The sequence below is a fragment of the Osmerus eperlanus genome, chromosome 3 (assembly GCF_963692335.1).
Source record: "Osmerus eperlanus chromosome 3, fOsmEpe2.1, whole genome shotgun sequence".
In the NCBI taxonomy this organism is placed as follows: Eukaryota; Metazoa; Chordata; class Actinopteri; order Osmeriformes; family Osmeridae; genus Osmerus; species Osmerus eperlanus.
This window is the reverse complement of record NC_085020.1, coordinates 14,569,374-14,592,918: the sequence shown is the minus strand read 5'-3', so window position 1 is coordinate 14,592,918 and position 23,545 is coordinate 14,569,374. Positions and strand designations below refer to the sequence as shown.

The 23,545-nt window shown below is 42.6% G+C and overlaps 1 protein-coding gene across 1 annotated transcript in view; it reads right to left on the bottom strand.

Annotated features, from left to right (window-relative positions):
* Positions 1 to 200: 200 nt before the first annotated feature.
* The window catches only part of LOC134017606 (transmembrane protease serine 3-like), a 31,161-nt gene continuing 7,816 nt past the window's right edge, over positions 201 to 23,545 (bottom strand). Inside the window, exons 2-10 of the mRNA XM_062457437.1 lie at positions 12,880 to 12,996; positions 12,595 to 12,718; positions 12,189 to 12,317; positions 11,899 to 11,945; positions 11,611 to 11,776; positions 9,951 to 10,120; positions 912 to 1,007; positions 610 to 752; positions 201 to 377 (exon numbers count right to left, since the gene is read on the bottom strand). Of these exons, the coding sequence (XP_062313421.1) occupies positions 201 to 377; positions 610 to 752; positions 912 to 1,007; positions 9,951 to 10,120; positions 11,611 to 11,776; positions 11,899 to 11,945; positions 12,189 to 12,317; positions 12,595 to 12,718; positions 12,880 to 12,996 (1,169 nt within the window). The remainder of the gene's footprint in view (positions 378 to 609; positions 753 to 911; positions 1,008 to 9,950; positions 10,121 to 11,610; positions 11,777 to 11,898; positions 11,946 to 12,188; positions 12,318 to 12,594; positions 12,719 to 12,879; positions 12,997 to 23,545) is intronic.

Below are 23,545 nucleotides of genomic sequence, written 5' to 3'. Positions count from 1 at the left end.
GTTACTCGTTACCTAACAAAGGTAGTCTGACTACTGTAACGCGTTACATTGTAATGTTTTACACCCAACACTGGTCGATATTAATGTAAAAAATCTTGGGTGCCTTAGACTTTTGCAGAGTACTATGTATGAATTGTGGCACATTGTGACCCATCACTACATGTTTCTGTCCACTGTCAAAATTAAGTAAAAATTTGAAATTAAGTCTCCCCTTCCCGACTCACCTCCATCTGTAGATGGATCCAGTATAGGGACTGAGTAATGCGGGTGTATACCCCTGGCTTGTTCCTCTCCGCACAGCCCTGCCCCCAGCTAGTGGCACCCACTAGCTTCCACACTGCCATATCTTCACAGGCCAGAGGACCACCGCTGTCCCCCTGCAGAAACACACGCACTGTTAACACACACAGGTAACAAACACTGGTGAAACACAGTGGCTCTTGAAAATCATCCAAATTGATTGTGTGCTTCAAAAACACATTGTTTTGATTTGAACAAATTATTTGGGGTACTTTTGCACTAATTACAATCTAGAATTTAAATGTATTTAGAATCCTACATAATTACAACCTGAAATGTCCACCTTAAGCCTAGAGCTTTTTTACCGACCTGGCAGGAATCTGTTCCTCCCTCAAGATAGCCAGCACAAATCATCCAGGAGGAGATGAAGCCTTGGTAGACACCTGGCTGACTACACACTTTAGTGGAGATGAGGGGGACCCGGGCAGAGTGCATCGAAACACTGCCCTCGCCTGGTCAACACAAAAACAAAAAAAACTCACTTGCTGTGTGTGTGTCAGTAACACTCGGTTAAACCTGAAAGAACCTGAAAACCTTGGTTTGACAAACATAAACCTCTTAAAAACAAGTGTACAACAAGTGACGCCTGTTTTAGGAATGTCTGGACTCACCTCCATCCTCCGAGGCCCCCCATCCTGAGATCCAGCATATTAATCCATCTTCAAAATTCTCCCCAAAGTTAGGCAGACAGATAGGCTCAACATAACCTGGTGGAGAGAAGGTAGATGGGTGAAACCAGAAACAAGACTGTTTTCTAGCAGAACCTGCATCACCCTAGCAGAACCTGCATCACCCTAGCAGAACCTGCATCACCCTATCAAAGACTCCTTGTTATTCATAGTTTTCAGTCACGTGACATCCGCGGTGACCTGGAGGGCAGAAAGCTGCTGGCGATGGCGGCTCACACTGTTGAGACGTAGCAAAAGCCGGCAAATTTATTTTCCCACGTTTCTTTGAATCACCTCTTAGCTAAAGAAAAGGAAAGATATGGACACAAATTGCAAGTGTTGGGCACTTGCGATCCATATACAGCACCCGCTGCCGTATGTCTGCCCCTAAAAACCGCAAGGTTTTTATATATGTGATGACTATGTGATATCATTACAGTAAACTAGCTAACCCCTCTCTCTTAAACAACTACTAACTATTCAAACGGAAAGTCAACTTTTCCTTACATTTTGGAATGCTGTGAAAAATGTAAATAAAAACAAAGGACCAAATGAGTATGAAAAACCAGTCTTAACACAAGCCTCACACATTGTCTTTGTTTTACATTCAGTTGAATATCGAAAAAATACCGTAATTAATATACCTGTATATTCTTGTGTTTAACTTTACTTGAGCGTTCCAAGGGGGCATCCCCCTTGGAACGTGACGTCCCGTGAAAACTATGAATTGTTGCCCTTGAAATCTTTAAATATTTCTATTTTTAAATATACATTGAGAAATAATTTTATGATTCAAAACATTTGTTTTTTATAGCTATGTGTCTTTGACCTGTGCTACTAAATTATCATATATAGTAAGTGTTTATTCATCAGGATGTTTGTTTTATGGTCTGTGACAGAAACAACACCATATTCCGTGAAGAGAACAGGGGGGTGTTCCATCAACGTCTTGTTTACTTCAGTGAGAGTTGTGTTAAGGTGGCTTATTCTAGTTCTAGCTACGTAACCAAGGTAACTTATACTTCTGAACTAGCCTGCTCCGTGTTAGGCTAAAAGTCAAGCTAAATAAAGATGTGTTGCAAATCATTTAAAACAGGCGGAAAAAGAATCTCAAAAGACAGTTCCGTCGAGTAAATTCCAGTGCACAAAGCACTTTAGTCCGTGTTCGGAAACATAAGTGCAGACTGTGAAGTGCAGACATTAAAGAATTTACGTGTTTACTTCATCTCCAAAGAATGTATTAATTTAAATAAACAAGTTAAGAAATAATGTCACTTTAACTGTTTTCAAAAGCCATTGGTTAATTGACATAAAATAAGGCCTTAGAAAATAAGCAGAGCGGTTAGACAAGTTACAATCAATTATGGCATATCCGTTCTTTGACAACCCTGTGGATGAAGGTGCTCAGACTATACAAAGAGCGTTTATCCCACCAGCCCCAAGGGTCTTCAGAGACAGAAGTAATGTTTCCCTGACCAGTATCTGTGGAAGAGGTATAGGTTCAGCAGGCCCTGCATAGTTTATCTAGATAGATTTAATTGTCATTCTTAAAAAATATATATAGAGAAAAACACTAGCAACTCATAAGAATGGCAATGAACACATAAGAGCAGCCTACCATCCTTAGTAGAAAGGCTAGTAGTAGACTATAATAGTAGAAAGGAGGGTGGTAGACTGCAGTCTATGTAGCCTAGAGTCTAGACTACAGGGTTTTTGCTGGGTCAAAATAGGTCTTTGGTGCTCAAAAAAACAAAAACAACGTATTGCCGTGTCACCTTATTAGCAGACATCTATGTATTTATTTATTTTTTACCATTTCATAAATAATGGAGGCTATGCTGGAGGAAATCATTTTGCTTTCACTTTAGATTCAAATAGATAGGCTAATAGATTGACAATAGTCCAAGCCCCATGGTGCTATCATGTATGGTTCAAAGATGATCAAGGTTTACCTCTTTACATACATATGCAAACTACTGAAATGTATATCAATAGAATCTAAAACTAACCAGTGGTCAGAAATGGAACAAACAAATTATGAAATTCAAGTTTATCTAACTGTTTATCTAACTATCTAACCGCCAACTGATGAAGTCAGGATTCCGCAGGTTGATAATTGGGCGCTTGCTTAGAAGCAAGCTATTGTTCGCGCACATCACAGTTGCGTCTTGATCAGACAAGAAGACACTCGATCTTTCTATCAACGCGATTACTATTGATCAAAACAGAACGAGGGTTTTGGCTGTACCTACTATTAAACATATTCGCGGACATGCACTGCATGAGTGATTAATTGCGATGACGGCTCTAATAGAAGTTATAGCAAGCACATATAACTTTATATATATTTTCTAATCAATGTATTTATTCCCAGGTGTTTTGCAATTTCCTTCTTCGTGCCTACACTATATATTATCATTCCAGGTAAAAAAATAGCCTACCAATGGAGAGGGCGTTGGAAATCGTTAAAGATCCTGTAAAGTGGAATTAAAAACGAGTTTCAAGTTCACCACACCACAGAATAATGTATTATTAACCACCCATCCAAACTCGAATGAAAAAAACACCAACCAAGTATGTTAAATTAGGCTTTGAAATCGTTATAAAATCAGCAGTCTTCTCTGTTCGAGACTGGGGGGGCATGTCGCCTGAAGGAGCTGAAGCTCGGCCCCCTCGTTGGAAGGCGCCGCCTCTCTCAAGTAAGCTACCTACGACCCAGATAATGAACGCTACGTCAAGCCGAACAAAACAGTATAGAATTCAAATGTATTTGTTCAATGAGTGAAACATACAGATGCATATAAATGAAATATTCCCCTGAGCTGTAACACAGGAGTAAACATTTACAGCAGAGACAGCAGACAGCTCTCCAACTACTTCTAGCACATTAGCTAGGTTACCGTTTCACCAAAATACCATCATTCTACACCGAGTAGCCTAATATCAAGTTAGCGGTTTGCACTAATTATAGCAGAGATACCTCTGGAAAAGTTATCTATTATAATTATAACAAGCACACAGAACTGAGTGATGAACTGCTGGCGGCGGTGGATGGTCCAGGTGCGATCGGAGGATGAACGGCGGGGGGGCGATGCTCGGTACGGTTCCGCGCTGCAAGAGAAGCCGTGTGTTGGTGAACCCCGTCTGTATCTGGTCCATGTTAAAACTGTCCGCCGTGAAATGTACTTAGAAGCTTAACTTAAATACTTAGAAGCAAAACATGGAATTTACTTTACAGGATCTTTAATCAAACTTTTGTCAGCATTTTGAGTGGAAATTTCATTTGCATTTGTACAGGTGTATTCGTGCACGTCGGGCTGGCCCTCGCAGCGGAACGACAGTTTACTGGCCGCTCTGTCCATTCGCGCACCTCACAGTTGCGTATTGATCAGACAAGACACGCTTATCAACTCGATTACTATTGATCAAAACAGAACGAGGGGTTCGGCTGTAACCTACTTTAAACATACTATTGAGAACATATTCGCTGACATGCATTGCACGCGTGATGAACACAGCTTCACAGCAGTGGCGATTTCTTTAAGACTGCAAGGGAAGCTCAGCTTCCCTTAATATTTCAAAAAATTCATGGTCAAATATTTACTATTGTGTTAACATTTTAAATGCGTTAGAACACGTTCATATCGAAGACGAGTTCGTTCAGAATCAGCTACATATATTAGCAGGTCGACTGACTGATTTTCATCTCATACATTCCCGTAGCGCCACAGTGCATTTCCCTGTTGAAGCTCAGCTCCATGGACTTCAATGGGGCTGCGTTGAACAGTTTTTTTCAGTGCTTCGAAACTATACGGTCATTGGATAAATGCTGCGATTATGTCCCGCCTCGGACGCTCAGCGTCTCTGGGGTTGAATGGAGGAGTGGGCTGGCCTGGACGCTGGGCTTCCGCGTGATGATTGGAGGGCCTGTCGAAAGACTGCATCTCCTTTTGATTGACAGTGATTTTGTACTATAAAAAGTCGCCGAAGCTATTCAAGCTCAGTCCCATCACGGATTTTGCAACTGTAGTTGAAAGACAAACTGCTGCAACCTATTTCTTGGTATTTGCTTGGCGAAATTGCTAACCAATTTTCATCATACATTTCATACAATTATACATCACATTCCTTGTTTCAGTTTAACCTAATTCCCATATTTCCTTCGGGTTTAAATATTTTTTGGTTAGATCGTTCGTTCATTCATTCATACAGTAGGCTAGGCTAGTGTCGTAGGGGTGAACTAGCCAGTGAACTGAAAATGTATATGATGTAGGCCGAAAATGAGCTTCCCCTGTTTGAAAGACCAGCAGCCGCCACTGCTTCACAGCTTCTTCTTTTTTTATCGCAGACTTTTTTTTTTGCCTTAGGCCCTCGGGATTTGTCATAGGCGCTCGGGAAAATGGCTTTGGCGTGCGCCTAAATGTTCTCTATGCAGGAAAAACCCTGAGACTATGTAGTCTGCTGGAATCACACACAAGGAAGCAAACTCACTGTAGCCAAGCCTTGACCACTGTTCAGTCTGTCTGCATCTCTGTGTGTCTTTGCATGTGGGACATTCTTGAACAGGGTTGGTGACTTAAAAAGGTTTAGCAAAGGCAACTATGCCAGGAAATACACTCCCATGTTACCCTGCTCCTCATCTCCCTCCACTGGCTTCCCATCATGGCCCGTATAAGATTCAAGACCCTGGTACTGACCTTCCGAGCAGTGAACGGGACTGCTCCCAACTACATCAAGTCTCTTCTCCAGCCTTACACCCCCACCCGCCACCTATGGTCGTCTTCTGACAACCGTCTGGTGGTCCCACCTCTCGAGCGCCCGCTCCCAACCCAAGCTCTTCTCCTGTCTGGCCCCCCAATGGTGGAATCAACTCCCCACCTCCATCAGAGACACTGACTGTCTCCCCACCTTCAAGAAAAGGCTTAAGACGCACTTGTTTCCGGGAGTACAACGGTACTTAGGAATGATTTTCTGGACCTGATGTTAGCTTCCTCCAGGAACACAATGACTCTTACTGAGGGACTTGTTGCTCTTGTTGGTTAGTTGTAACTGATTTAACTTTCTGTACTCGCTGTGAATTATATTATATTATTGTTGCTTGCTTTTTTCTACAGGTACACTCTTGCACTTTTGAGGTTCATGTTGTTTAATTTGTAACTTGTTTAACTACATGCTCTTATGGTTCTCCCCATTGGCACTTATTTGCTTTTCACAATGTATGCTTCATGTTTGGCTACTCGCAATGTTTTGGGGCTATCTCGTTGTTATGATCAGTGACCTATGATCTTTTGTAAAGCTCTCTCTTTGAAGTCGCTTTGGATAAAAGCTTCTGCTAAATGAATACATGTAAATGTAATGTAAATGTAAATATGACGGGTATACCTTGCTCCAAAGCAATACCTGAATATTATCATCAGTTTACCAGGTCATCTTGAAACACAAAGAATCAAGGAGACTTCTTATTCAATTGTATAAAGTATGTTCATTGTTTAAAGTAGACTCTATATTACTTCACCCTCTCCTTCTGGCTTCCCCAATGTTATAGGTGCAATATACTGTCCCCATGGGTGTATCCAGGCCCACTGGAAGACTCAGGGGGTGACTGCCTGGTAGCCCCCAGGGTTGAAAAAGTGTTTCTAAAATGCCCTCTAGAGTGGCAAAAGTTAGACCAAGTGCCCTACTGTGCACAGTGCCTCTGCCTATTCCTGAACGACCCTGTTATTCAATAAACCTTCTGCACTTGGATCCTGAGTTGGTCTGGTTACATATACACACTCATTTTTGGAGGAGAGGGAATGTTCCCAAGAAAAGAAGGGAGGTAGGCCTGCAGAGAATTGTGGGAGAAATCAAGGATTTCCTATGTGCTAATGTCAATCACAATGGGTAGATCTGCTTTGCCGTATTTATTTGTCTTGTACTTGATCTCAGTTTTCATTACTATTTACTGTATATGTGTTCCTATTGTAAACTCACTGGCCACTTTATTAGGTATACCTCGCTAGTACTGGGTTGGACCCCCTTTTGCCTTCAGAACTGCCTTAATTCTTTGTGGCATACTTTCAACAAGGTGTTGGAAACATTCCTCTGAGATTTTGCTCCATATTGACATGATAGCATCATGCAGTTGCTGCAGATTTGTGGAAGGCCATTGGAGTACAATGAACTCATTGTCATGTTCAAGAAACCAGTTTGAGATGATTTGAGCATTGTGACATGGTGCATTATCCTGCTGGAAGTAGCCATCAGAAGATGGGTACACTGTGGTCATAAAGGGATGGACATGGTCAGCAACAATACTCAGGTAGGCTGATGCTCGGTTTGAACTTCAGCAAGTTGTCTTGACCACGTCTACATGCCTAAATGCATTGAGTTGCTGGCATGTGATTAACTATTTGTGCTAACAAGCAATTGAAGAGGTGTACCTAATAAAGTGGCCGGTGAGTGTATGTTGTGTATACAGTAATAGTCAGTGTCTATAACAAACACCTTTTGGCTGTGTGTTCTGTTTTTCTCTTCACTATACATTTTGTCCTCTGACCATGCCTCAAAGAGACTTAGGTAGAACATGTCTCTGGATAAGAGCGTCTGCTAAATGTAAATGTAATGTCTGACCTGGGGCCTGTACTACGAATCAAGATCAACATGCTCTGGATCCCTTTCAGTTACCCGGCTACGCGAAGCGTAACAATCGCAATCACGATAAGTGGTATCACGACGGCGGTTATCAACTCTCTAACTCAACCCAGATCTTTCCAATCTAGAGACGTGCGCGTTCACATAAAGGGGCGGTGTTTGCACCGTATGTCCAATCGCAAACATGGACAAAACAAGAGCCGCATATTTCACGCAGGAGGAGCCGACAATAATCTTCCAAACTTTGTCTACTCCTCCTGCGTGAAATATTGTAATACAAACATATCAGGAATACAGACATATAATACAGACAAAAATCAACAAAGTCGCTGCTGCCAAGCTGGCAGAAAATAGCAGACGCTGTAAATGCGTAAGCTACATGACTTATTGATATCTTGTGTGACCATAATTACACGTGTGCATTCCATAACGTTAAACTTGTGTTGCTGTATTATTTTAGTTGCAACCCTGGCAGTGGCAAACGATCGTGGGAGCAAATACAAAATTAATATAAAACCATAATTCAAAACGGTAAGTAGCAGTAGGCAATACTTGCACATATTTTAAGGCCAACAAGTACAAGGCTGAATTGCCTGAGTCAGTCCCTTTTGTAGGATATTGGTATAGCTACAAAGGGCCTATAGAACAATGAAATTGCTTGCAGCCAACAGGAAGAAAAATAAGGCAAAGAAAACTGGGGGGGCCCCCCTCCACAGGACTTCACTCCTGCTGAGGAGCTGGCCCTCTCCAGCTATCAGAATGAACGTGTGGCTGGGATTGAAGTGTCTGTAATGACTTGCTAATGGTGGTGGTCTGAACATGAGACACAAGTCCTTACAGTGCTCATTTCAAATATGACTCAATTGATTAAATTGCTATGGTGTTAAACTCAGCTGGAAGAGGAACGTCTTCCTCCCCCTGAGCCTAGGGCCTCCACTTCAAGGCCAAGACAAAGACACAAATTATAAGCAATGAACCTTGAAACACAGTAGTCAAATGGTCACCTTCAACTTTCTCCAAGTGTGCCCTGCAAAGGGACAATGTTCTTTATTTGTTTCAGGTTGGAGCAGACAATGCGAGGGCCCTGTATAAAAGAACCCTGGAGCTCAATATAGAGTATAAGAGGCTCGATATAGAGTATAAGAGGCTTTTAATGAAAAAAACAAGGCTGGCTTTTCTGTGTTCCTATAGGAAGGGAGAACACATAAGGATGTATTTGTTAAACTTTTTTCTACGTTTTGGTCTTTTTATACCTTTTTGTGGCTTTTTTGTTGTGCATTTTGAGTCTTTTGTGGGGTTTTTCACCAGTTCTTTCTTTCAATGTCCTATTTATTCTTTTTGAAAAATGCTATAAAAGTGAATGAAATATCCAAATTCAATGAAAGTAGTGAAATTATCATTTATTTAACTTGTGAAGAGCAAATGATGCATTAAGTTGTAAAAGATGATATAATGTGCATACATTTCCAGAACGGAAATCAGAACATTGCATGAAGACAGAATGAAAATCCTTGTTTCATTTTGTCAACATATTAGAGTCCAAAGTTTTTACAAAGGGAACTTTGGATATCTCTTTTTCATCACTCCATTAATCAGAATATGGTGGCAACAGCCATTGAAGAAAATCCTTTGCAAATTGCGCGGCAGACCGTGTTCTTGCTCAGGTTCTCCGCATCACCCACACTATAAAAGTAGGTATAGCGGTATGTAGGTATAACGAAACGGTATAGGCCTATATAGTCTGTGGGACTGTGAGCGCACGGCTTCGATGTGTCGCATTGGCAACATACGGCTCAAGAAGCTGGCAAAGATACGTAATTCCCTCTGCTGAGAATCTATATCTTTCATAAAGATACTCATGAGGGAATGCGAAAGAGTTTTGTCGGTCTCTAAATGTTCTGGCTCTTCTGAGCACACCTCTCACTATCCGCGCACCAAGCTCCACAGGATCTTCTATGAACGGAGACGGCATTATCCTCAAGAATGAGTTAGTGGGCGGGGCTTTTATACCGGTTGATCTCTGATCTCCAACTTAACCTGCTCCCGACCAGGTTAGCCGTTCAGCATGTGTTACCATGGCGATCTACCCCGGTAACAAGTGATCCTCCGTCGTAGTACAGAAAACCCTGGGTTGAACCTGAAGTTACCTCGCTAACGCCAAATCTTGATTCGTAGTACAGGCCCCTGATCATTATTCTTGTAAAAGTGTGTACGCTCTCAAATCATATGGTTGTCTTTATACTTAATCACATAATTTGGATTTAGTGATAACGTTCTCGTGGAGACAGACAGCAATTTATTTCAGAGATGCTGGCATGGTCATTAATACAATTATTAACTGTCCCATACCGTTAAATATCAGTGGTTCTGCCAATTTCATCAGAGCAATGTCATAGTCCAGGCCTTTTGGGCGGTAGCGATCGTGGTAGATTATCTTCTCCACAGCCAAAGCCTGAGCTCCGTTGACTGGTTGCTCTATCAATCCTACATGCAATGCCCACAGGGTAGGGTATGCAAACCTGAGAAGGTAAGTGTAATGATGCTCAGTAGAGGGTAGGTTCAATTTATTCACTGGGTATGAGGCTAAGACATATATGGACTAGACTAGATGAAAAACCATTCAGACAGAACTATAATTTAACTACGGATGCACCGAATCCAGATTTTTGGGGTTCAGCCGAATACCGAATCCACTGGTCCTCCTTCCGAATCCAAAACCGAATACCGAATCCTACTCCCATCCTCAGTCCATTAACACAGTAAACATATTAATGAAGTAAACAATGTCCATAGCAGTGTATTTTTCATTTTATTTTAACTGAAAAAAAAAGAATAGGCAACATTATGCCAGGAAGACAAGTGGGAAAAACTATTTTGACAACTGCCATATGCCTATGTTTACCCTATCTCAAGATCCAATCAATATCCAAAATATTAGCCTTTTCGATTTCTTGATTTTTTTCTGATGTTTCATAAGCAAATGTTTAGGGTCCTTGCCACAACGAGAAAAATCGGCATTGCAAATTGAACATATAGCTCGACTTGAATCGCCTTCTTTTGACTGAAAGTACTGCCAAACAACACTTTTTCTGCTCACAAGTTCCATTTTCACTTTCTCTCAGCCTACTGCATTGAACGGTCCACATACATATACACCTTCCCATAATTAACGGCGGCATAGGGTTCGGTGGAAAAAAATTCTAAGGTTCGGCCGAAACCGAACCCCGTCAAAAAAAACAATATTCGGCCGAATCCGAAACCAAAGCCTGGATTCGGTGCATCCCTAAATTTAACATGCCAACAGACAACAATTGACTTCACCATGATTGGGGTAAACATGGGGCACATCCCAATACCCATACTACGATACTAGAAAGTATCCCAGAAGAAGATTTAGAATGTCCCAATACATAGTATGTCCAATGCAGTATGCCAAAATTACCAATGTCTTACGGAATCCGATCGCTTTTTGTAGTATGCAAGCCAGCATGCTTTTCTGGCTATTATGACCCACAATCTTCAGTGTAGCAGACAATACGTCACATAACGCAATGTTATAATGAAGTAGTATTTCCCAATTGTATGTATACTGTTGCAATAGTACGTACTATATGCAGGTGCAGTATGTACTAAAAGAAGAAGTATAATATGTGAGACGCAGGGAGGGACTTAAATAACCAAATTATAGACAAGACAGCTGAAACTAACAAACCTAACAACTTAACTAATAAGCAAACTGAAACTAAGATATAGACAACCACACACAGGAGAAACTAATCAGATCAGGGACGACAAACACACTGGTGGGAATTTCAACATAAAAGACATGGCAAATAAGGTGACTAGACATGGCCAAAAAAAGTTTGTTTGTTGTTTGTCTTTTTTGGTATATTTGTATGGATATGTTTGTGCTTGTAGGTCATTGTATGTACGCATGTGTGTGTTGTGTGCATGTGATTGCATGTACGTACGTGTATGTGTACTATGTTTTTTTTTCTTCTTGACTCACCCGTACACACAGTGAGCAGCAGTTAGGATCCATTGAGACGTTATGATTGAACCTCCACACAAATGTTCATTCTGGAAGTGCAGGCTCACCTGCCAGGGGAACTGACCTGATGCAGACACGTTACCCCCTACAATACGTCTGCTAAAGCGAGGCCTGGTGCCACAGTCTGTTCACAGACACACAAAGTACAGTTTATGATTATATGATACATTATGACATTCACTGGAATATTTAAATTATTTATGCATTTTATGCAGAAATTCATTAATCAATTATAGTTTACTTCACCTAGACATTTTATTGTGGTCACCCTGCCTGAGCTGCATTGGGTCTTACTGGAGAGAGAGAGTTAGGAGAGGGAGGACAAGAAAATATCACCCTCATGTAAACTTGGTTTGCTGCTTTATCCAAAATATTTTCAAATCCCCCCTATAGATTCTGAAATAATTCAGGTTGTTTGTTAGCATTTTTTAAATGCTAGTGGAAGTGATGGGGGGCAGTTGTATTTGCCTGCCCTGTCAAACCACATCTCATAATTTCAAGTAAAATCATGACAATTTTACATCAGACTACTGTACCTGAGGTGGCTGGCATTATGGATCTTAATGGCCTGCTGCAATCCAGAACGGTTTATGTTGATGGAGATCAGATTGTTCTGGAAGTCCTGCTCTATGGAGGAACAGGGAAGGGAGCTGGACTCCACGTATCTGTGGGACCAGATCAAGAGAGGTCAGTTATACTGTGGCTACGGCTCAATTGTCCAAAGTGAGACCCGTCCTCCCTGTTTCATTTGTCAACACGGTGAAGGTGGCCGGGTCAAAATAAGTGCTTATTATAAGCAAGGTGAGGAGACAATTTTGACCAGTTGAGATATATCCACCCAACGTGGTACAGTATGCAGTACAAAATGGTAAAGTATGTGAAGTTAGACGGAATTGAATCTCCATAGGACGTCTACTATAGTTCCATGCATCCTTGTCCTACCTGGCATAGCCCAGTTGTTTGCAGGCGGAAACGCCAAGGGCAGAGTTCCATTCATCAGAGCACACTGTCTTCCACTCCCCTTCACTACGTACCTGCAGCACAGAACTCTTCCCACTCAACCTCACTGTATAAATAGGCAACAGAGAGAAACATTAACACTGTATAGCCACAGTCTTAATGAAGAACATGCCTTTAAAAGGTAAACTGATAAAATGATAAAAATAGTGAGGGAGAATATTGTGAGCTTTTGGTAAGTCTACTATGTGTGTGCACGTGTGCGCGTACCACAGCTGAGCTCGTCCTCGCCTTCCTCACAGTCCACAATTCCATCACACTGAGCCGAGATGCTGATGCAGCGGGATGATGTTCCACAGCGGAACTTCCCCTCACAGCTCAGACCCACTGGGGGGACATTATGGGGATGCAGATAAACCACATAAATGAGAAACAACAAAGTCTATGGACTTTGTGACAACATGGGTGACACAACATTGGGTGCACTCCACTGATAGGCAAGGCAAGATTATGTGTATAGCAGAGGGTCTCAGCAGACATGCAGCTTTCAGGGACCTTGTTCCAGATATGTGGAGCAGAAAAACTGAACGCTGCTTCTCCATGTTTAGTTCTGACTCTTGGAACACAAAGTAGACCAGTCCCAGATGACCTGAGGGGTCGGTTCATAAGGTAGCAGCAGATCACAAATGTATTTCGGCCATAACCATTCAGTGCTTTATAAACCAACAGCAGGATTTTAAAGTCAATTCTTTGTTGGACAGGAAGCCAATGCAAAGACCTCAGAACTGGAGTGATTTGATCCACTTTCTTGGTCTTAGTGAGGACTCGAGCTGCAGCGTTCTGAATCAGCTGCAGCTTTCTGATAGACTTTTTACTGAGACCTGTGAACACACCGTTACAGTAGTCGAGTCTACTGAAGCTAAATGCATCCTGTTGAGATATAAGTCCTCTAACCAGTGGTGTAGTGGTAAAAATAGAGGTGGGTAAACTAAGAATTGTATTATTTATTTATTTACAGGGTCGTCAACCCCCCCCCCCTCCCCGAGACGAGCTTTCACGTCTGTTTCAAACCCCCCCCCCCCCCCCCCACGCATTGACCGGACCGTGAGACACACGCATTTCAGCCCCTTCATAGAGGCTTGACAACCCTGTTAATTTATTATTTTTACGTTTCATTAGGCCTATTTGGATGGAGCCGGTAAGGTTGGCTTGTATCTGCATTATCGTAATTAAGAGAACGTTAATAATAGTAGGCTAGCCGTTTGTCCCTGTCTTAATGCGATGTTGTGCACACCAAGATCCTGATTGGTGTCGCCGCCGCAGCCGCAACGCATTGATTGGAGGGTCACAGACCCTACAGCGCAGATGAAATGATTCAGACTACAGCGTTTATATGTTAAACAATATGACATTTAGTTTTTGGTGTTTTAAAATTACACCAAATTTATTTCGGATTATTCCAACGGCAGAATACGAGGCGCAGGGAATTTAGATGTGCGTAAACGTGCATAAACGCTATTTAGAGGTGGATAAACGCAATTTCTGCAATTTAGAGATGGATAAACGCTATTTCCGAATTTCGGGAGGTGCGTAAACGGCGTTTACGTGCGTTTAGCCCCCATTACATCCCTGCCTCTAACCCTTGATACATTCTTCAGGTGATAGTAGGCTGATTTTGTAATTGTCTTGAAATGGCTGTTCAGGTTGAGGTCTGAATCCATAATTACGCCTAGATTTCTTGCTTGGTTTGTGGTGTTTAACATCAGCGATTGAAGCTGAGCGCTGACTTTCAATCGTTCGTCCTTGGGACCAAAAACAATTACTTCTGTTTTATCTTTATTTAATTGAAGAAAATTCAGGCACATCCAGTTGTTGATTTCTTCAATGCATTTCCCTAGCCCTCGTATGGGATTATAGTCCCCAGGTGATGAAGTTATGTAGATTTGTGTGTCGTCTGCATAATTATGATAACACACTTTGTTGTTTTTCATAATCTGAGCCAGTGGAAGCATGTAGATGTTGAACAGAAGAGGCCCCAGTATTGAGCCTTCACATGTCATCCTCGTCAGCTCTGATCTGTAATTAGCTAGAGACACAAAGTATTGTCGGTCCTTCAAGTAAGATGCAAACCAGTTAAGTGCTGCGCCAGAGAGTCCTATCCATATTTTGAGTCTGTCTAGTAGTATGTCATGATCGACCATGTCGAATGCAGCACTAAGATCCAGTAATACTAAGTAATACTGATACTCACATCCTCTTACACTCATATTTTCAAGCACAGGTTACAAGGGTATGCTAGGATGTTTGTGAGAGAATTGAGATGGGAACCAGATGAATCTGTTAGGTCATCTTTTATTTTCTCCGGCAGATCTGGCAACCCATCTTCTTCATTCAAACAAATCTGACCTGGCCCATCGTAACATGCTTGTTGCTGCTTTTGAACCTAACATGCCTCATTCGGCAGGCAACAAATGACTGCAAACACTACACCAACACTCTTCAGTCTTATTGTAGATTGATTAGGGTTCCTCTGGTAGGAGGACTACATGTATTGTTTTTGTTAGTATTCTTATTATTAGGGTTCCTCCGGTAGAAGGGGAACCTATTGTTTTTGTTGGTATTATTACTTTTCTTCTTCTCCGTGAAATGGCTCAATAGCTCAAAAAGTCCTTGACCTGATTTTTTCAAATTTGGTCCCATGATACTACAGGTCACTCACTACTCCCAGATGGCTAGTGGCCCACGTACGACCATAGGTGGTGCTTTAAACCACGCCCAAAGTGTGATTTCTCCAGCGCCCCATTATTGAAAAATGCCTGAAAATTTGTATACATGCCTTATTTCTCATGGGGAACAAAAAAGCCTCAAGAACCCATAAGGTCCGCCATGATAGATTTTGCTGTACTTTCCAAATTTGGTACAACCTTCAAAACCCTTCTCCTCATGAACCATAGATCCAATCGACTTGAAAGTTGTTACAGATGTGTAGAATACATGTCTTTATATAGGGTGACATGGAATAAGAAAGGCAATACAAAATGGCTGAAAGGGCTGTATTTATGTAAATGTCCACATTGCCTCAATATCTTTGAGTCAATAAATCTAATATAATTTTGACTGATGGTTTTTCAAACCTAATAGGGTTCAAGATGACATCACTCTGAAGTACCATAAACAATTTCACCAACAATTTCGTCAAAATATGATTGAATTCAATTGAATTGCTTCACAGCGAGCGCTCCAAATTCTCACAGACTCATCCTGCCCCTTGACACTAGGGTGACCACCTGTCCCGCTTTGCGTTGTGTCGCTTAGCATTTTCACCCCTTATCTCGCATGTCGCATATTGAAAATGCTGTGCGATACAGCGCAAAGTGGGACAGGTGGTCACCCTACTTGACGCACGCGCAAGCTTGGCGAGACGCACACACAGCCTTTCTGGGAATTGTCTGCTGACCAAGCCCCCACCCTCGGTTTTTAGCTTCTGTTTCATTTTGCTTCCAATCGCAGCTCGCCGTTAGGAATATACATTTTTTTCGCCGGCCATTGTTGTTTTCAACTGGAATCGCCTCATAGCCGTGTTGGAGGCAGCCACGTTCGGTAAGTCATGTCACCTATTTTTACACATTTTAGGCTAGAATCAATGATTGGGTTTGTGAAAGTACACTACTCTTGAATTATGGTGAAGGTTTGAGCACTTTTAGACATTTAGTCTAACCGTGAGTCTGAAGTGACGGAAAACCAAACTCGAAAAGTAGCTAGATTTTTCCCTCTGTGTTTATAATTAGTGAATAATTTTGCATCTCTGCGAATTCTTCACCAAAAAGGTTGAGGAGGGCAGACTTTAGGAGAAAAAGCGATCGCCCACAGACCTGTCGGCTCAGAATTCTGATTTGGGTCGTGAAAGTCTTTGTAATTGGATTAATTTCTGACGCCAGGGAAACTGCATAGGCTTAGGCGGCAGCCATGTTTTGGTCGCGTCATGTTCATAAGTTCACCATTTTACAGTTCGGTTAATTCTACACCAACCAATAAGTCGAGCAGGGCAGCCTTCAAGAGATGTGGGAATTGTGCTTTTAGCCAGATGCTCCGATTATTTTTGTGATTTGTGGAAACCTTGCAATTGGAGTGAGACTGCGTCCCGGAGGTACATTGTTTTGACGTTAGCCTCAGAGTCAGACTCGGCTCGCTCACTGGCAGTGTGTAAACAATTTTGTATTTCACTCAATTCTACTCCAAAAACGTCAGGGAGGACTGCTTTTTGTAGACAAGAGCCTGCTAAAGATGGCCAGTATCTCGGATTTTTCAAGGCGAGCCTGTTTCATCCCGTTCCACCACATCCCAGTGTGCTCTATTGGATTGAGATCTGGTGACTGTAGAGGCCATTGGAGTACAGTGAACTCATTGTCTTGTTCAAGAAACCAGTTTGAGATGATTTGAGCATTGTGACATGGTGCATTATCCTGCTGGAATTAGCCATCAGAAGATGGGTATATGGTCAGCAATAGGGGTGGAACGGTACACTGAAGTCACGGTTCGGTTCATACCGCGGTTCAGACATCACGGTTCGGTACGAGTTCGGTACAACGGAGGGAAAAGCAAAACAAACCAGGTTCCTCTACGAGTGAATATGGGCGCATTGAAGATGACATGTAAATTCCGATTGCGTCAGTGATTTTTTGGGCCCTATTTGTATGTGTATCTAAAGGCTGGTTAAGCACTATAGGTAGGAGAAGTTAGACAGTTTTTTTTTGTCTCGTTCCAGTGATTGGCACACCTGGGTGATGGCGTCGGATATTTTTAGTCATTTAGCACACGTGTGACGGGTATGTAACAGCCGTAGCCACGCTCCGTCTGACAAGGTAGTTCGCCACTCACGGGATTCGAACGCTCGGCCTCCGACTTGCCAAGCGCGACCACTACCAACTACGCCAAAGAAAAGCTAGCTCTTCTTTGACGCGGGTGGCCTCTTACATACCTGAGGAGTGAGTCTCACGGTTCTCATTCCGTTACCATCACCCCTCTGAAACTCACTCCGGCGGTCAGCTGACGCTAACCTCGTGAATCCGGGTCACGGCACCAATGCGACGGGTCTGTAAGAGCCGTAGCCACGCTCCGTCTGACAAGGTAGTTTGCCACTCACGGGATTCGAACGCTCGGCCTCCGACTTGCCAAGTGCGACCACCAACTACGCCAAAGAAAAGCTAGCTCTTCTTTGACGCGGGTGGCCTCTTACATACCTGAGGAGTGAGTTTCACGGCATGCACAAGCCTACCGGCATGTGCATTTTTGGGGATCTGGACGAAGGTTTTGAGCTGCTTCCTGATGGTTCTCCGTCCGAGGATCCCTGCATCGATGGGGTCGGTGAAAACTCTGGGCGCCAAGTCAGGCGCAGTTCCCGTTTGGCCGTGAATCGCTCAACATTAAGGATTGTCCATTGTACAAGATCTCGGAGGCCCTGTATGACAGGGCATTACAGCCCTGGGGTTCAACCACGAGGAGCTGTTCCTGTTTGTTTCTCGAGTGTGGCGAGGCCGTTCCATCCGCGCCCCCTACGTGCTTCCCCGGGGACGGCTCTGGCTAAGCATTGCTCCATTTCCCATGCTGCTGTTGTGCTGCCCTCAAAGGGGTCTTGTGAAGGAAAATTCTAGTGGCACTGTGTAATCTGAATAGTCAAGATGGCGGTTCAAATAAAATGTATTTAGTTTGTACAAAACTTCAGATTAACAGAGTACTCTGTGACCCGTCATAACGGAGGACATGTAAACTGTAAGCTACAGGTCGTTCTCAAGAGAGGTAAAGAACATCCATAAGCACTGCCTTATATAAACTTCGAACAAAGGATCTTCTAGAGGTTCAATCAATTAATATAGTGGTCTCTGTGATTGGCTAACTCTACTCAGTTACAGTTTAAGACAATAAAACTCCATACCAAGTGCCCCACAGTTCTTTGATGTCACAGGAAATTACGACCTGAGCACCAGAGAATCAGTTATGGCAGACCTGGGCATTGTACGGCCCGCAGGCCACAACCGGCCCACGGGCTGTCCCAATCGGGCCTGTGTGAGGTAAATCGGGCCCGTGTGAGGTAAAGAACATCCATAAGCACTGCCTTATATAAACTTCGAACAAAGGATCTTCTAGAAGTTCAATCAATTAATATAGTGGTCTCTGTGATTGGCTAACTCTACTCAGTGACAGTTTAAGACAATAAAACTCCATACCAAGTGCCCCACAGTTCTTTGATGTCACAGGAAATTACGACCTGAGCACCAGAGAATCAGTTATGGCAGACCTGGGCATTGTACGGCCCGCGGGCCACAACCGGCCCATGGGCTGTCCCAATCGGGCCTATGTGAGGTAAATCAGGCCCATGTGAGGTAAAGAACATCCATAAGCACTGCCTTATATAAACTTCGAACAAAGGATCTTCTAGAGGTTCAATCAATTAATATAGTGGTCTCTGTGATTGGCTAACTCTACTCAGTGACAGTTTAAGACAATAAAACTCCATACCAAGTGCCCCACAGTTCTTTGATGTCACAGGAAATTACGACCTGAGCACCAGAGAATCAGTTATGGCAGACCTGGGCATTGCACAACCGGCCCACGGGCTGGCCCAATCGGGCCTGTGTGAGGTAAATCAAAAATCAACTAGAGAGGGTACAATTTCTGGGGAAATTGTAGGGTGTGCTTGCTTGCGTCGGTTGCACAGGGGTCTGTATATTTTATATAAAAATGCATAGGGCCTACTTATTATTTATAAAGATTACATAGATTTAAAAGCATCTTTTTTTTGCTGCTCATTTACAACTCAAAATACGAGTGAAGTGTAGAATGAAATATGATGTCTTCTCATTTCCCCTGCAAGAGGCAGCCTCATAGCTGAATCAAAACGAATAAATTTGGCAGACCGGTGTAAAAATGGACCTAATCTCTATGACTTAAACGTCCTTTTAAGTTTTCCCTTCTCGTGATATTTTCAGGCATTTAGCCTACTCATATTGCATTCATTCATTAATAAAGAACCCCCTTTGAAGATTATTCTACGACGTTACCGGCAGAAGATAGAATCACGGTTCAAACAGTACCATCTGCTAACTGAAAATATGCCCCCAAAAACGTAAATAAGCTTGACATTTATTTAGTGGAAAATCGCTCATTCATAAAAAGATCACTGGTAGCGATCATTGTCAGTAACAACGCAAAATGCGATATAGCCCTGTGTGGAGAAGCTGCCCCGGTAAATTCTACTACTACAGTACAGTACTAGACTACTGCTGTGTTCGTCTTGGTAGCGGTTGCGTTGGTTGAATTCGAATTAACGTTCCGTTGTACGGTTTAGGCTGAAATTAATTATTTTCATGAACAGATTGACAAAGTTTAGGCTGTGGCAATGAAGTTCAGGTTAGTAGTCAGATAGTTTCACCTATTGAAAGACTTTTGATTTAAGTAAGGGGAGTGCCAAACATGTTCTGTCGCCGTTTGATTTCCTAAACAGCTGTGTAGATGTTTTTGTAGTGTGTCTCGCGTAGGCTACAGCGTTGCAGTGAGCAACACTGGTTTGAAACCACAGGTAATGATAATTTCACCAACAAATCGTTTACTTGTAATGTCATAATAAATCCTACAACGAAAATGTATTTGTGAGGAACGTTTATTTTAATGATTGAAAACAGATGCATCATATACTACAGTGGTCTGTGTTGCCCGGGTAACAGAGGCTAATGTCATGCTAATGCCTCAGTGAAATAGTAGACTACCGTTTCCGAAGTAGATGTGGGCCTACTTCCTTAATAATATCAGCTAATATTGTACATTACATTTTACAATTGTGTTTCACATCACAAAGTAAAATAAGTAAATAGTTATCACCTTGGCCTCTTTGCTTGTGGCGTTTCTGCAGCTGCCTTACAGTAAAGCTATAGTTAGCCTAGCTATCCCCCAAGTTAACAGATGCGAAACGAATGTTCTGCTACAGGTAGTCACGCGTGTTTTCGTGACGTAGTGACGTTAGTAACGTCAGTGACTGTGGCTAGCAAATTAGCCACCGTTAGCTTCACTTTTCGCCACAAAAACGTAACTTGAGCCTAAACCATGCAACGGAACGTAAATCCCAATAGAAGCAACTCAATCGCTACCAAGACGAAACTTTTGACACCTAGGTTGTCTATGTAGGCCAAATATTGACTGAGTTTTAAGGGGTCAAAAAGAATAATAATATATATATGTGAGAGAACAAAGGTTGTGCTCTCGCCGAAGGCTTGAGCACACCCAATAAATGTGTTGAGTGGTAGTAAATATGTAGTCTTGAAAGACTACAGTGATCAGGCGATTTACATATGTGCGCTTGCGCAACTTCACCGACAGGAGAGTTAGCTGTTGGTTAGCCCTCGAAAATGAAAAACGTTTTTAACAAGACATGGACTTCTAAGTATCTGTTTACTGAGGTCAAAGCTGTGTTCATAGTTTGTGGAGAACAGGTCGCTGTGTTGAAGGATTACAATTTGAATCGGCACTAAGGGACTAAAGGAAATAACTAAAGCGGACATAATAAGAACTTGACTGATTCAGTGGGCGCAGGCTGATGGTTTGCTAGTTAAACTGCAGACCCTGATCATCACTTGTCAGCTGTCCTTCGCATATCCACCTCAGACATTCAGCCAGATTTCGATGCACTTGTTCAAGCCCACTGGATTTCTCTCACAGAACAAAATGAACTGAAAAAATGTATTGTTTTTTGTATAAAGTTGATCAATTGCATATCTTTAACATACTGGAAAACAACTTTTCAGTGTTTGTGAAGATTAACTAGTTATAAATAAAATGAAACACTGATGTAATGATTGTTTTTGTTTTTACTATTTATTACTTCTAGTCTTTTCCTATTTGACCTACTCCAAAATGTAATATTTATATAAATATTTACAGAGTATCCTTATTCTTCTGATAACCAGTAGCAGCTAATCAAAATATATACTTTACTGCTTTTTACAATGGGAGAAAATGAATAGTGAGCAGAATTAAGTTCAAGTTATTGTTGATGCGGCCCTCCAACACATTTCAGGTTTCTTATGTGGCCCCTTGTAAAAATTAATTGCCCACCCCTGAGTTACGGAGCTGGACCATGGAGCTAACCCATGGAGCTAGGATTTTGATGCTAGGGAGTGTGGCAAGCTGGTTTAGCCAAGGCCAAAGGGCAAGAAGGCCAAATTACAGGTGTTGGCCATCTGAAGAGCATGCGACAGCAAGGGGGGACCTGCTATAAGACTTTGAGCCATGAAATGTTAGGTCTCAGTTCAGGGAAGCACTTTTAAACAGTAGCACTTTCTATTTTGAAATGTTTTATTTTGCTTAAAATGTTTTAGTTTGGCAGCTCAGTGAAGCACTTAAAAGATTGTTATTTTTATATACAGTATAATTGTGCTTCAAATAAAAAAAATATTTAGCTACACCTTATTCTTGTTTAAGATCATTTACATAATATATATGAATGTATATGGAGTGTGATAAAAACCTGACCTTGAAATTGTGGCGACGCAAGGAAAAATTTGGGTGCACCTAAATTTTGTGCTGGTGCACTTAAATAAAAAAGTTAGGCACACCAGTGCAACCAAGGCAAAAAGTTAGTCTGGAGCCCTGATTACTAATCTGAAACTCCAATACTACATGGCCTACGGCGGAACGTGTTCTGAGAGTAGCAGCCTACCACAATGCCTGTCTGCGAAGGCCGGAATACATGCCTGCACCTCCAGGAATAAATGTGCGGCTAGACTGGTCGGCGAGGGACCTCGATTGAGCGGGGTTTACCGGGCACACCGGGCCCCCCTCCTTCTTCGTTTGCGAATCCCTGGCTCTCGGTAAACCCATGTCCAAGAACTGCATATATGTGTCGGCCTTTAAAAACAATGAGGCACCACGCAAGGCCGTATAAAGGGCGGGCGGAGGACGGTATAGGACGACAAGTCGTCCGCTGTTGGCCCAATGCTGTGTATTGATTTCAACGTAAATGTATGTTGCTATGCTGATCGCAATATCTGCATGTTAGCCTACTGCGGGGACACATTCCCGATCTGTGCCCTCGTCGGGGCCGCCTGGCCCCAAAAGGGCAAGTGAATATACTGAAAGTTGGAGACTTTGTGCTGCACCAGAAGCATCCCAATCATTGTTTGTGTACTTGCTAAATGTCATAACCTGACGGTTAGTAATGTGTGCAATAGCCTGCGCTCCGAGAGCCGGGCGTTGTGGATGCACTCGTCCAAAAGAGGTAGCCATGGGTTCATGATAGGGCTTTTTTAGATATCTCCTTTTCTCTGTTCATTCAGGCTAGTCCAATAGGCGTAGCCACAAGCTAATAGTCGGGCAAGAAGTGCCTTACAATCGACCTGTCGGTGCCACACGGCGGCGCATTGGCCAGCATTAACAACTTGATTCCACGCGGGCCTTTTTCCTGTATTACGCTAGTGTGGACAACGCCATCGATGGGGGTCCTGCCTCACCACCTGTCTTAAAAGCGCCTGTTCATTGTGCGCTGGCGTTTCAACAGTTTTCTGTTCGGTTGACATTCGGCTGCCGCAGTGGTCCGCGCATCTTCGACACACTGTCGGGAGCGCTGGGTTGGATTTGTTGAACGAGCGTTCTACACTTGCTGGACGATTTTAGTGGCAGATTTTCCGTGTTCTCCTCCGGTTGCATTTCCGTGCTGGATTAGGGCCAGGTGGTTCCATCACGGTGCTGCTTTACTTTTCATCTTTAAGATCCATAGATGGTTATTGTATGCACCTTATTGCCACAATAAATTTTTTGTTTGTGTGAACTTTCTTGACGAATAAAGCAGATTCTGATTCTGCAGCAGCACAAAGCCTATTATCCGCCTGTCACTACATGAAGTCGGGTGTGTGCACTTCCACGTAAAAATCCTATGACTTTGCCTGGC